At 39.0% G+C, this 14,438-nt stretch overlaps 1 protein-coding gene across 3 annotated transcripts in view; it reads right to left on the bottom strand.

Annotated features, from left to right (window-relative positions):
* Positions 1 to 14,438, bottom strand: part of SEL1L (SEL1L adaptor subunit of ERAD E3 ubiquitin ligase) — a 54,691-nt gene that overhangs the window by 14,015 nt on the left and 26,238 nt on the right. For 2 of the 3 annotated variants that reach the window (XR_006740452.1, XM_036429792.2), the window contains exons 8-15: positions 14,293 to 14,352; positions 11,516 to 11,597; positions 10,774 to 10,928; positions 9,844 to 9,900; positions 5,542 to 5,610; positions 3,171 to 3,248; positions 1,823 to 1,885; positions 198 to 285 (exon numbers count right to left, since the gene is read on the bottom strand). Coding sequence is in view for 2 of the 3 variants with exons in the window: in XM_036429792.2 (XP_036285685.1) it covers positions 198 to 285; positions 1,823 to 1,885; positions 3,171 to 3,248; positions 5,542 to 5,610; positions 9,844 to 9,900; positions 10,774 to 10,928; positions 11,516 to 11,597; positions 14,293 to 14,352 (652 nt within the window). In the remaining variant the exon portion in view is untranslated. The remainder of the gene's footprint in view (positions 1 to 197; positions 286 to 1,822; positions 1,886 to 3,170; positions 3,249 to 5,541; positions 5,611 to 9,843; positions 9,901 to 10,773; positions 10,929 to 11,515; positions 11,598 to 14,292; positions 14,353 to 14,438) is intronic. The other variant, XM_036429800.2, reaches the window with a different exon arrangement.

Raw genomic sequence — 14,438 nt, 5'->3', positions numbered from 1 at the left:
TCCTATTAATACAGATCTGTACATTAATATATATTAACAGAATTTCCAATAAAAAAAGCAAGATGCACAAATCACTGAATTGGGAGAACATGAATCAGCCAGTATTCAGCACTCTCATTTCTATAACATGGTGACATCTAGTGGAAAAAGGTACTTTACATCTTGGTGTGTTCATCACTGATCCCACCATTACTTACTATAGTACATGGAGCCAAGCTGCAGCTGCCCATCCACCCAGCCTTGCTCAGCAGCTTTCTGGAAATACTTCAGTGCCAGATCATAATTCTGTAAAAAAAGATCACCTCATCACACAATCACATGATGAGAAAGCTCAAAAGGCTAACATACTCAAAAGTCAGATTAATTTATTAAAAATAATTAATAAAGTACACAAAATAGTCTCAAAGCGCCATTAAAAGAAATACCTTCCAATTTTATTTTATTTTATTTATTTTTTACAGAGAGGAAGAGAAAGGGATAGAGAGTTAGAAACATTGATGAGAGAGAACCATCAACTAGCTGCCTCCTGCACACCCCCTACGGGGGATTGTGCCTGCAACCAAGGTACATGCCCTTGACTGGAATCGAATCTGGGACCTTTCAGTCTGCAGGCGGACGCTCTATCCACTGAGCCAAACCGGTTTCGGCACCTTCCAATGTTTAATAACAGATAATAATAGACTTGAAGTCTCGGGAATTATATTTAAGATGTTGAAGAAAAGTAAATCAAGTTTTTGTGAGACAATTTGCATGTTGGCTCTTGGAAAGCATAAACACCAGCAGTGAAACACAAGGACAAGGATTTAAGAAACAGTTGTATCTTCTCTGTTAACCAACCAATCCTTTTTAAAACCTCAATTCTTCCAATATTAAATAAGGGTAATTATCCACTCATTATTCGTTCTTTCCCTGTGTTCATAGTGAACACTATGCGATCATTAAACTTCAAATAACATGTATCCACAGAGATAAATTGAAACAAAGATCACTATGGAACTTCAGTTTCCTAAAATGACTAAAGGAATAAAAATGAGACCACATTACTGTTTCTTATGCTAGGGAATGCCTACAGATTAGAATCCCAAACCTAGTTCTAGTTTCAGGCCCAAATAAAAAGAACATATTCCTTAGAGATATCCTACAGAAAAAGGGGATAGCAAGGAGACTTCAGGGCATCCCACCACAGGAAGTAGCACAGAAGAATGAGAACAATGGCTCAGGAAAACCAAGAAGTCCTTGCAGGCACAGAACTCCAGGGAAGAAAGAGCTCATGATATACAACCAAAAAATGTCAGCTGGAGTTGACATTCAGAAGGTTTCTGGTGACTCGTATTGAGCAGTTTCATGAGTCAGAACCCGACTTTTCTGAGCTAATAAGTGAGTGGTAGCAGCTCATATAGTTCATTTTTTGGAAAACCTTGGCAGTGCAGCGAAGGGCTGCAGAGAAAAGAGGTAGTGGCTCGAGGGCAAAGGGTAGAACAGAATGGGAGTCCGAGCCCTCTAAATGGGAGAGACCTGAGCATTTTCTTAGGTTTGAGTGAAGAAATACAAGTGTAGGTGAGATGGAAGAGAAGACAGAGCAGAGAGCATTGGTGGGAGGATGAGAAACAGCTTCACATCTTCAGAAGGTGCCAGAGCCAGAGCCATTCTAACAAGGCAGTTGGTACAGCGAGTACAGGATGAAGGATGGTAAGGACAACAGGAAACAGTTTAGGTGTGGTTATAATGAAATGGCCTGCCCGGGCTGGCTGGGAGCTAGTTAAGGAATACTTCCCTACCTCTCCAACTAACTCCTTGTTAGAATGTTAGATGGGAAACTTACAACTTGAACTCCTCTCCCGTAGAGGTAAGCCATTCCAAGCCCACTCTGTCCAACTGGGTTGCCCTGCAAACCAGAGACAAAAGAGTGAAAGAATTAATTACAAAGTTGGCAAGACTAAATGCCTGAAAAAGAAACTATTTACAAGCATGTTCCAAACCCGTATTAGCACTTTTCAATTCAAAACAAAATTTTCTCCTTCCCATCAAGCTAAACATAATATTGCCTTTTAGGTATTTGGGGTTTTTTAAAAATTTTCTGAAAAAGAGTAAATAGTAAATTCATTTAGGATTAAATTTTCATGAGTTACCTTATGCCCATCTGTTCCATGAATTTATGATATAAAACATAACATATTTCATCTTTTTAAAAAATATATATATTTTATTGATTTTCAACAGAGAGGAAAGGAGAAGAATAGAGAGCTAGAAACGTCGATGAGAGAGAAACATCGACCAGCTGCCTCCTGCACACTCCCTACCGGAGATGTGCCCGCAACCAATGTACATGCCCTTGACCAGAATCAAACCTGGGACCCTTCAGTCCGCAGACCAACGCTCTATCCACTGAGCCAAACCGGTTTTGGCCATATTTCATCTTTTAAAGACTAAAAACAGGTCACTTTTTTGGGTAGTTTTAATTAGTAACCTTCTTCCTCAAACAAGAAGGAAGACTCCATGGGGTATAGTCAACAACCATGTAATAACAGCAATATGGGAGATTAGGCGGCAAATAAATGCTTAAGATTACTAGAGTGTCGAAAACCAATGGTAATAATTATTTTGAAACTTTAAAAAGAAAAACCTAGAATTTACCTAAACTTAGAGAGATAAAAGCATCTTCAAAAAGTGGCACAGCACTCCTTTGGAAAATGCTCAACTGACACTTAGATCTACAGTAACAGATAGTTGGCAAAGAGATATGTGTATGGTACACACCGGAGGCATATAGGGTCTTAAGTATTCATAGGTTGGTTTCTTTGCACCAGAGAATGCCTGAATTATATACTGTTATTATCAAAATTATCCAATTGTATAAGTTTTAAACTTCAAGTTGCAACACAGATAAGGAAAATTATGTAGCTTTCAATTCCATTATTAAAATCACATTTCCCTGATCAGGACATTTCTCAGTAAAATTTTGAGAGAGGCTTAATATACCATAATCTGGCCCCTAAAAAACTTAGAATTTTTTCCCCCATTCAATTCGCTCACATGAACCATATTTACATAAATGCTTTCACTAATTTATGGCATGACGATCATGATTCATCTTTTAATATAATAAACTTATTTATTAAAATAATAGTAACATGATACACATTTGAGTATACTGAGTCACAAGGTCTTACCATGTCAGCAGCTTTCTTAAAGTAGTGAAGGGCTGTCTCATTACTCTGAGGCACAATATCACTTCCCTCTGAATACATCTGGAAAACAGATTCCAATTTTATTATGAGGTGTAATCCTCTCTCCAGTTACATTGTTCTCCTATCTCATCTCATTCTGGTTTTTGTTAGATCTCATGAAATCTTTTAACAAAATTAGAATTCCCCAAAGGATATTTTAGAGTTAAAAGCAAAACTTGAAAAGTAAACATTTTTATATATATTATTATATACTCTGTCATAACAAATTTATGATTTACCTAATGACCATCTTTCCATGAACTTAATATCCTATATAATAAAAGCCTACAATGTAAATTGACCAAATGGGCAGAATGACCCGTGGAACAACCAGTTGCTATGACACACAATAACCATCAGGGGGCAGATGCTCAATGCAGGAGCTGACCCCACCCCGCAGGCCCTAGGCCAGCCAAGGTGGGTGCCACAGGGGCCCCTGATCATTCTGCTGGTTGTGCCACAGAACAGCCCTGACCTAGGGACCCTACCCATGCACAAATTTTGTGTACCTTACCTTTAGTAAATATATAAATACATAAATATATAAATCAACTTATAGGTTAATCTCAGGAGAAGAAATCTTTAACCCCCAGAGGAATCTATTTTCTCAATCTATTCTGGGCAGTTGACTGGGCTGACACATTGCTTGGGATCAGTGATTAAACGAGGAAAGGAAGGCTATCAGCAATGTCCTTTCCTTTCTCCTCTACCACTACTTCGCCCAGGCTAAGAGCAAAGGTAGTCAAAGTTCAGAAAAAGGAACAACTGGTTATTTTAAAAGGTCTCAAGCATCCAATGATTAAAGTCTCAGGGATCATGATAAGGGACAAAGAGAAAGAACAGAATGACCTATACTGTTTTTATCCACATACACATTAACGACAAAGACATCATTTTTGAGATAGGATTAGTTAGTAATTAGATCAAAGATTGAAAGGGCTCAAGTTAAAAATTATTTTAAAAAATATATATTTTATTGATTTTTTTACAGAGAGGAAGAGAGAGGGATAGAGAGTTAGAAACATCGATGAGAGAGAAACATTGATCAGCTGCCTCTTGCACACTTCCTACTGGGGATCTGCCCACAATCAAGGTACATGCCCTTGGCCGGAATCGAACCTGGGACCTCTCAGTCTGCAGGCAGATGCTCTATCCAGTGAGCCAAACCGGTTTCGACATTTTAAAAATATATATATATTTTATTGATTTTTTATAGAGAGGAAGGGAAAGGGATAGAGAGCTAGAAACATCGATGAGAGAGAAACATCGACCAGCTGCCAATATACATGTCCTTGACTGGAATTGAACCTGGGACCTTTCAGTCCAGACTGACGCTCTACCACTGAGCCAAACCGGTTTTGGCTCAAGTGAAAAGTTCTTAAATGCTTAACAAGAATCATGAGGAACACCACTATTGTCTAAAATCTAAATGTAAAGTTCTTAGGCCCCAATTAACTAACTGTGATCCTGTGGCAAATACTGATTAGATTTTTTTTTATTTGGAAAAACCTTTGCGATATATTCTATCTGAGCCTTCTAACATTAGGATTTGGTTATAGATGAAAATACTGTTTAGTTTACACTAGAATAGCTTTCGAAATAATGAAAAAGGAAGTTAAGAGATTGTGTCATGGCATATGAAATCTACTCATTAAATCTCTAGACTTAAATATCCTCTTGAGAAAAGGACTGCACTGACAGGTGGGTAATGGCTGTCTCATTTAAGTCAATGAAAAGGTCTGCAGACAAATTCCAACCAAATCTAAGTGCCTCTATTTAGCATAGAAGTTAATAGGTAATTATGACAGACTAGTAAAATCCTGCACAGCATCGATTCCTCATCATTATGTATTAGAGGCCCTATCACAAAATTCGTGCAAGAGTAGACCCGACTGCCCCATCCCTCACAGCCCCAGCGTCTGCCTCGGCCCTCGCAGCCCCAGCTTCATCTGGAAGGTCCTCCAGAAGGACGTCCGGACGGTCGTTCCGCTGTTCCGGCCTTTTGGTCAATTTGCATCTAATGATTTTATTATTTTAGATGATTATTATAGATGATATATGAAAAGTAGGAGCTCAGATAGTAGTGGTTAATTTCAGTGGAAAATTAACATATTGAAGAGCAAATGCTGTTCTATTTAACTCACCTAGGAAACAGCTTCAGATTGGCAATACCTTAGGACAAGACACAGTAACTTTGCCCTCGAAATTTTATTTCCAGTTTGTTATGAGTAAATTGTAGATCTTGAATACAGTATGTACTCACTCTGCAAACACCTCTTGCTATTACACAATACATTCATGGGATGTACAGTACCTTTCCCAAGAAGGCCATCGCATGTGAATTGCCAGCATTCGCTGCTAAATTGAAGTAGTCAAACGCTCTCTGTGAGAAAAGAATTTATTAAAATAGTTTTTAATAGAATCTGCCCTTGGCTTTTAACCAAAATAGTTATTTCAGGAACAGTTAAAAAATCTTGTTGCATGGCAGAATCTCAGTTTAAATAAATGGCAACATGACATCTATTGGTTGCTCCAAGGTACCCACCCACTTCATATCCAATTTACCACTAAGTCCTTTTACCATCAAATCCATCCTGAATCCATCCATCTTCTACCCTCCATTACCATAATTCTAGTCAAAGCTGTATTATCTCTCACCTGACTTCTAAAATACTCTGACCTCCCTGGGTTATCCAAAGTGACTGTTTTTAAAATCTCTTCATGCTGGTCCTTAGAGCCCCATACAGTTCTGTAGAAAATACACTGTCATGATTAGGCCCTGCTTATTTCAGTACTGCTCCCTCTTGCTCTCTGCACTCTGGGCATACCAGCCTTGTCCTTCCTGCCTTGGGTCTTATGCACATACTGTTCTTTCTGGCCTAGAAGAATTTTACCTCCAGGCTCAACTTAAATGTTACCCATCTCTCTTCAGAGAGAACTGCCAGCTCCCATTCAGTAATCTGTTTTTGGACGCTTTCATTTTCCTTAGTAACAACAATCACAATTTATTACATATTTTTGCTATGGTCATTTAAAAAGTAGCAAATGCAAAATAAGTAAATAAATAAATAGTATGAAATTCTTCTATTAAAGTTGAAACTCTGTAAGGACTTAAGGATTGAAGTTATTCTGTCCAGCGTTGTATCTGAAATGCCTAGTAGTGAATGGCATATAGTAGGTATGCAATATTTGTTGAATTAACATGTACTGGGAAAACCTTTTCTTCCCTCTTCACAGTCTGTAAAATAATTTATTTGTGCAGCTGCTTCACAGGTAAGTGGCATACACCCCCCTAAAATACTTCAAAATTTGTTGTGCAGCCGAAACCAGTTTGGCTCAGTGGTAGAGCGTCGTTCTGCGGACTAAAAGGTCCCATGTTAGATTCTGGTCAGGGGCATGTATGTCGGTTGTGGGCACGTCCCCGGTAGGGGGTGTGCAAGAGGCAACTGGTCGATGTTTCTCTCTCATCGACATGTCTAGCTCTCTCTCTCTCTCCCTTCCTCTCTGTAAAAAAATCAATAAAATATATTTTTTTAAAAATTTGTTGTGCAAAAGGTATACAGCAAACTTATCCAGAATTCTGTCCTCTCACCTGATGTTTTCATTAAGATTTTATTTGATGCTGCACTGGCCTAATGACATACATTTTCTTTATATATATATATTTTTTTTTTTTAACTGATTTTTTTTTTTTTTTTTTTTTTTTTTTTACAGAGAGGAAGAGAGAGGGATAGAGAGTTAGAAACATTGATGAGGGAAAATAATCAATCAGCTGCCTCTTGCACACCCCCTACTGGGGATGTGCCCCCACAACCAAGGTATATGCCCTTGTCCAGAATCGAACCTGGGACCTTTCAGTCTGCAGGCCAACGCTGTATCCACTGAGCCAAACCAGTTTTGGCCTAAAGACAGTAAGAGACTTGTGGAGGCGGGGGAAAAAAGATGGCGATTAGCAGGACGAGAGAGAGAGAGAGAGAGAGAGAGAGAGAGAGAGAGAGAGAGAGAGAGAGAGAGAGAGAGAGAGAGTGAGTGAGGGCATGAAAGGAGTGTGTGTGGAAGTGTGTGGGGTGTGTGTGAGTGAGTGAGAGAAAGTTAAATCTTGCAGGAGCAGCAGGAGCTGGACGACAGCCTCCCCTTGACAAGGAGAGACTACCACCGCTGAGGGCACTCCCTAGACGGCGGGACTCCAGCACGGAGCCCACGCCATCTTGAACGGCCTTTTTTAGAAACTCATCAACACCACCACCAAGACAGGCCTTGGAACTGCCCCACGACCCAGCACACACTCTAGCCAGTATCCTGGGCTAGCACAGCTGCAGACCTGTGGACACTGGGATCTCCACTCCAAAGACACACCATTCTGCAGCTATACCCATGAAAAACATACGTGGTGTCAAAACAAGCCAGAGGAAAATCATTTGGGGAAAAAAAGAAAAGAAAAAAAGAAAAGGGACCCCAAGTCAAATTTATAGAAAATATCTCTTTATTAACCTTTGGTCGAGAATATGTTTGTATATTTTCGAAAACAACCCCGAGACCACGTGGAATCCTGCAACAGAGAGGAACTGACAGGAGTGCCCCAGCCATGAAGACAGAAGACAATCAGTCCAAAGTTGGAAGACACTGACAACGCCTTGCCATACCAGCAGACAGGAGCTATGTGTTGCTAAAGGATGCCCAGGACCAAACCAGAGACGGTTGGACCTGAATCAACACCATTTGTCAACCAACCAGATCTGAAATACCATGGGCTGACATGTACACATAAGGAACTATTTGACATTGAAATTGGAACAAAAAGAACTGTTGGCCCAGAAAAAAACTCACTACAGACTGATTCATTTGCCTCTCAGCATAACCATTATGGCTTGTCTCAGTTTCAGTCATATAAGGGAATTCCTTGTACCACATGATCTAACACATCAAGGGGAAATAATGAACAACATAAATTGATGAACAGAAACAGACCCAGAGACAGAGAAACAGGTATCAGACTGTCAAAACTCAGAGGGAAGGTAGAGGAGGGTGGGGGCAAAGAGGAGAGATCAACCAAAGGACTTGTGTGCATGCATATAAGCCTAACCAGTGGTCATGGACAACAGGGGGTGGGCATACATGGGGAGGGGTTTGGGGGGTTGAGGGCAATTATGTGACACCATAATTAAAAAAAAAAAAAAAAAAAAGATAATAAGAGTTGTAAAAATGCCATCCAAATTTTTAAAAGCAGATATTTGGCATAGTTGTGTTGATACATCTAATTCTTAAAGTTGACAGGTCATGGTACATGAAGTAACCTTCATTAAAATATTTAACTGGCATGGGAGGAAAACAAAGCTTTTTGAATCTGACAAGCATCATAGAGGACTTACTATGTGCTAGGCACTGAAAGGTGCTGGGAAAAGAGTGGCAAACAAGGGAGACACAGCCCATGTTTTTGGAAACAACTTAATTAACTAACTTACATAATTAACTGATTTACAATGGACACGGGCCATAAGGAATACAGATTTTCAGAAATCCTGACTGTGGCACATGACTTATTCCTGGAGTGGGGCTGAGGCCAGAGGAGACATTAGGAGAAAAGATATTGCAGTTGAGCTCTGGAGCATGACAAGGAAATAGCTACATGAAGAAAGGGGTGGGGTAATATTTACTCTAGACTAGGGGTGTCGAACTCAATCAGAGAAGGGGCCAAAATCTAAAATCCAGCCTAAATCGCGGGCCGAATGGTTTACTGAACAGTCATAAACTGTCATTGTGATGGAAACGCAGCGGAGTGCAGTGATGACAGCGCGGTGCGGGCCACATTGCAAGGCCTGGCGGGACGGATTTGGCCCGCGGGCCTTGTGTTTGACACATGTGCTCTAGACAGATAGACCAGCATTCCAGAAGCCCTGAGACAGAGAGGTTCTTGATATTTTCAAAGACCTGAGAAAAGGTCCTCGTGCCTGTGACTGAGAAAGCAAAGGGCTGGTGAGGTTAAACCGAGATGGGAATGGGACCTACGGGGCCATGTTAAAGGTTCTGGTCTTTAAGCTACTAGAAACTGTGGACCACTCCAGAGTTTTAAGCAAGGGAGACGTGTGATCGGGAGATGTCTAATTCACCAAGACAAGCTATTGCTCAGGAAATGCAAGCAGTAGATAATTCACACAAGTGACAGGTGTACTGATGGAAGAAAAGGGAAGAGATGGTGACATTTAGAACATGAAGCAGACAAAGCTGATGACTGGATATAAATCTATTACCACTGTGCACTCCTAATTCTCATAAACTCAACAATGAATTTTCCTTAGTTTTATAAAATGTTTTCTAATGGGAGTTTTAAGACATACTTCAATCACATACCTATAGAAAAATAGACATTGCTTATGTATTCTTGGCAGTATTAAGAACTAGACCTTAGAACTGATAAGACATTTCCCACTCCTATGAGGTATAATCACATTTTTATTTTTCAGCTTCCTCAGAGGTTAGTTAAATCTCAAAGGTTCATTTGTGATGGATGTCTTAATAACACAAACTTGATATTGTCACTGACTTAGCCAGAAATACATCTGGAGAATTATTTCTTGCTACAACAGAAAGTGCAAAACCCCAGGAACAGAAAAGTTACCTGATGATTCTGTTCTACTCCACGCCCTCCGTGCAGGTGCAATTGTCCCAGACCGACCTGAAAATAATAAATAAATAAAAAAATGAGGAAAAGTCAAGGGTAGCATCTGGAGTGTGATTACCGTTAAATCAATAAGAAAACACTTGGTCATAAAAAGGTTTCTATTTATTACAAAAATTGAAAGATTTAGCCTTACTGCCTGAAGATTTTACGCTACTTTACTAAAAACTAAAAATATCTGCTTTTAATCCAATACAGAATTTGCCACCAATGAATCTACTCTAAAGGAAATACTCAAGAATATTAATCTGAGTAAATTATGATCGAAGATGAGCAAAGGAAACATGAGCAGTTCTGAAGAGCATCTGAAATCCCACATGTCCCTGAGCCTTTTTGTTTCTGGAGAAAGTGACAGGTTTTGTCCTTAGTGACTCCATGAGGAGCCTTCATCATCACTGTAATGCTGTTCCACTCAAGCAGTTTTCAACTGTGGTGCTCAGCAGAGACACCCTGCCAGCTTTTAGAAACCATGAATGCCTAGTCCACATCCCAGATGAAAATCCAAATGGTATGTCTTGCCGAAACCAGTTTGGCTCAGTGGATAGAGCGTCGGCCTATGGACTGAAAGGTCCCAGGTTCGATTCCGGTCAAGGGCATGTGCCTTGTTTGGGGGCACATTCCCAGAGGGGGGGTGTGCAGGAGGCAGCTGATCGATGTTTCTCTCTCATTGATGTTTCTAACTCTCTATCCCTCTTTCTTCTTCTCTGTAAAAAATTAATAAAATATATTTAAAAAAAAACAATGATGTGTATAATAATAGCGTAGCTAATAACTGCTAAGAGCAATTGTTACTTATAGATATAAATGCTTGCCCTAGAGACTGTAGTACACAATGCATTAAGACAGTACATGAGAAGTTGAAACGCATACCTGTGCTTGTACATCACCCTTTTCAGCTAGGAACTGGTAATACTGAATCAAATCTTCTTCTAGCATCCCACTGTTCATTCCTGGGTTTTCCACTTCATCGGGGAGCCGTATTCTCTGCACTACTGAGCCTCCTGTCAGCGAGATATCACTAGCAACTGCAACAGGAAGACAAAATGATGACATGGATGAAAGTCAGCAGGAGTGTCCCACAGAGAAAAGTACAATTCGAGTTGCCAAATGTTGACAGATATTATGTTACAGGAAACTGTTCCTATAGTATTCTATAGATATAAAACAGCAATCTAAAGTAAATTTGGTTTTTCTACAAAATACTGAAGAAGTGAAATCCATAGCAAAATTTAAAAAAAGGCAAGTACTTATTAATCAACTAGGGTAGGGGTGGGGAATGTCTAGTCTACGGGTCTAAAATAATTTGATCTGGCCCTGCCAGGGCATGAGGGGTGAGTTAATTAAAGTTTAACCAAAGATAGCAGTCTAATTTTTAAATTCCTAATTTTGTATGGCCTGTGAATGATGTTATAAATATCCAAATGGCCACTGGCAGGAAAAAAATCATCTTTACTCACCCCTGAACTAGGGTAAAGACAATTCTACTTGAAAAGAGCCATTCATGACATTTCAAGTAGTACAATAAAAATAGATGAATTTAAAATTAGTTGTTTTATGGGTGTGTTTGTGTTGTTGTTGTTTTTTGTAAGGTGAAAGGCAAAAGCATAGGTACCATGGTTGGCCACAAGACGGTAATGAGTCAGCGCGGATTCACAACTCTGGAGGACCCCGATGCCAGCCCAGTAGCGGTAGCCCTGCAACACAGCCTCAGTGAGAAGACGGGCAGTTTATGTGCTTCAGTGCATCCCATTAGAACAAATACTGCTAACCATTCTCGGCATGCTATTCTGCTGTCTTCCAGTCCAAGGACACTATCACCCTATTTTTCCTAAGCTTTAGGTCATGAGGCAATTTATTTAGCCATTACAACAAGCAGACTATAAATAACTAAGAACTAGAAAATAAAAAATAAATTTTCTAGAGCAATTGGAATTGATGCAATGAACTTTATGCAGTATGCGCATTTTATCTATAGGAGAAAATTACTTAAGGTCATGCTTGGAACAGATTTATTCTTATTTTATACACAATTTAAAAAAAGGGTTACTCTTTCAAATTAGCAAAGAAGAAGCAACAAATGAGAAAAATAGGGAAGTCAAGGGACTATTTAAAAGCAGCCCAGCAATAAATGACTCAGAATAAGGGGAAGAGAGCTTAATAATAAAGAGCAAGGAACAGAAAGTAGAGCTCTCTGGAGTCATTTGGTACAGACTCAAAATAACTTTACAAGCTTTAACAATCCTTAGGGCATTACTGTATAATAGCATATTTAATGTTCTTACTCTGTATAGCTGTTGAAGATTGGTAAGTAATTGGAACAAACCCTTATTTTTCACTTAAACTCCCTCAGCAGTTTACCCTTGTAAACAAGACAGAGTCCATGTAAACAGGACGAAGTCCATGCTCCTTGGCATGACGTACAGCTGCTTCTGTGATTCCTGTTCATCTGCCCAGTTGTGAACTACTGGTAGGCATTCTACTCTCTGGCCCACCTTAGTGCTTGTGTTTTCTTGCAAACACCACATTCCCTCTTGGTGCTGTCCCTCTACATTCTATCTTGCTCCCGCTGCCTGGATACCTCTGCTTTTTACATTCACTCACCACAATTTACCCTTCAAGAACAGGGTGAGCTGCTTCTTTCCTCAGAAATATTGATACCTCCTTAAGTCCCTCTCCTTCCAATGCCACTTTCTAGGTCAGTGTTCGGCAAACCGCAGCTCTTTGGCCCCTTATGTGTGGCTCTTCCAAAAAATACCACGTGCGGGCGCACATGTACAGTGCGAATGAAACTTTGTGGCCCATTCACAGAAGTCGGTTTTTGGCCTGGGCGAGTCTATTTTGAAGAAGTGGCGTTAGAACACTCAAGTGGCCAAAGAGCCGCATGTGGCTGGCGAGCAGCGGTTTGCCGACCACTCTTCTAGGTGATTCCTTGACATTCTCATGCTGTGCTATAATAGCCTCCTTATTTGTGCCTCCCTTTCTTGATTAAAAACTTGTTGAACTGTATCTTACTCATCTTTGGTATCCCAATGACACGTACTCAATGAATATTTTTGGAACGTATGAGTAAAATTAGTTAGGAACCACCCAGCTGGCCAGAGATACAGATTGTCCTTTTTTTTTAAGTATTATAGCTCATCAATGACTAAGCTGTAAATTCTTTCCCATATTTTTTCCTGTTTATTTTCCCCCCCTGCTTTCAGTCTCATTTCTGCTTACTCTGTCTTTTATGTTCTTGTAAGAATGAATTTATGTATTCATTTGAAACATAGTAATATGATAGAGGTCATGTGACTTAGCCAAATTCCATTTATGAAGTACAAGGCAGATTTAATACACTAAAGAATTTAGTGGAAAAATTCTCTATTTCATCACTAAGCCATTTAAGGGATCAATGGTATCAAATGGCACATTAAAGATATTTTGTAATGAACTTTAAAGGACCACTGAATAGGTTTATGTTCTAAAAAACGCAAGATAGAACAGGTAGATCAAGAGGATGAAATAATTGAAAAGAAGGCAAAAAAAGCTAAGGTTAAAATTAAAGTTGAAGTAGAAGAGCAAGAAGAAGAAGAAGAAGAAGGACTACTAGTGATGGAAGAACAGGAGACATCTGTAAAGAAGAAGAAGAAAAAAGATAAGAAGAAACACATAAAGGAAGAACCGCTTTCTGAGGAAGAACCATGCACCAGCACAGCGGTTCTTAGTCCAGAGAAAAAGAAGAAAAAGAAGAAGAAAGGCAATGAGGACTAATGGAAAGGAATAACAATTGTATCACCTGGATACATCGTCCTTAAGATTCAGTCAAGAGTATGCCAGAGATGCTTTTTAAGATGATCGAGATGAACAGAGGTTTAGTAAAACAAAGTGATTACTCATCTATAGCTTTTCAAACCTACTTGTGTCTTGACATCAACCCTGTTAACTTTATTATGTCATTATTTTTAGTCTTTGTAATACAAATAAAAATATTTTCTTGTTAAAAAAAAATTAAAAAAAATAAAGGACCACTGAATAGGTTTAAAGAACTTTATAGGTTCTTTACATTGTAGGTCATTCACCAATTTCAATATAACATTGTGACAACCAATCTAAAAAAATGACTTTGACAAACAGTTCCAACTTACGAAAAATAAAAAAGAGCCATTTATAAGATATTTAAGAGCAATCAGCCAAACTAGTCATTTTCATAAAAAATTGTGAACTCTGTTTTCATCCACATGTAGATTCAGTTATTGTATTCATTAATAAGACTATTCCATTGAGTATTTGGTCTTAGTGAATAAAAGTAAATCTGAATCATGCAAGTCAGAAAAGTCATGGTCATTCGTTAACCAAAAATTCTTCTGCTGCTCAATGTTAGTATTCTTCCATTTAAGTCTTACTTACCAAAATCATGTGGGCTATTAGGTTGCCCCCAAGAGCTCCAAAAGTATAATATACAAGGGCCTGTGAATGAAAAAAAGATGCTTAATTGAACATAGGCACATTATTTACTCAATTCAAAATGTCATATAAATTAAAGTTTTAATAAT

This window comes from Pipistrellus kuhlii, unplaced genomic scaffold, assembly GCF_014108245.1.
Source record: "Pipistrellus kuhlii isolate mPipKuh1 unplaced genomic scaffold, mPipKuh1.p scaffold_m20_p_1, whole genome shotgun sequence".
Classification (NCBI taxonomy): domain Eukaryota; kingdom Metazoa; phylum Chordata; class Mammalia; order Chiroptera; family Vespertilionidae; genus Pipistrellus; species Pipistrellus kuhlii.
Note: the sequence above shows the minus strand (reverse complement) of the source record. Positions and strands in the feature narration are given on the sequence as shown.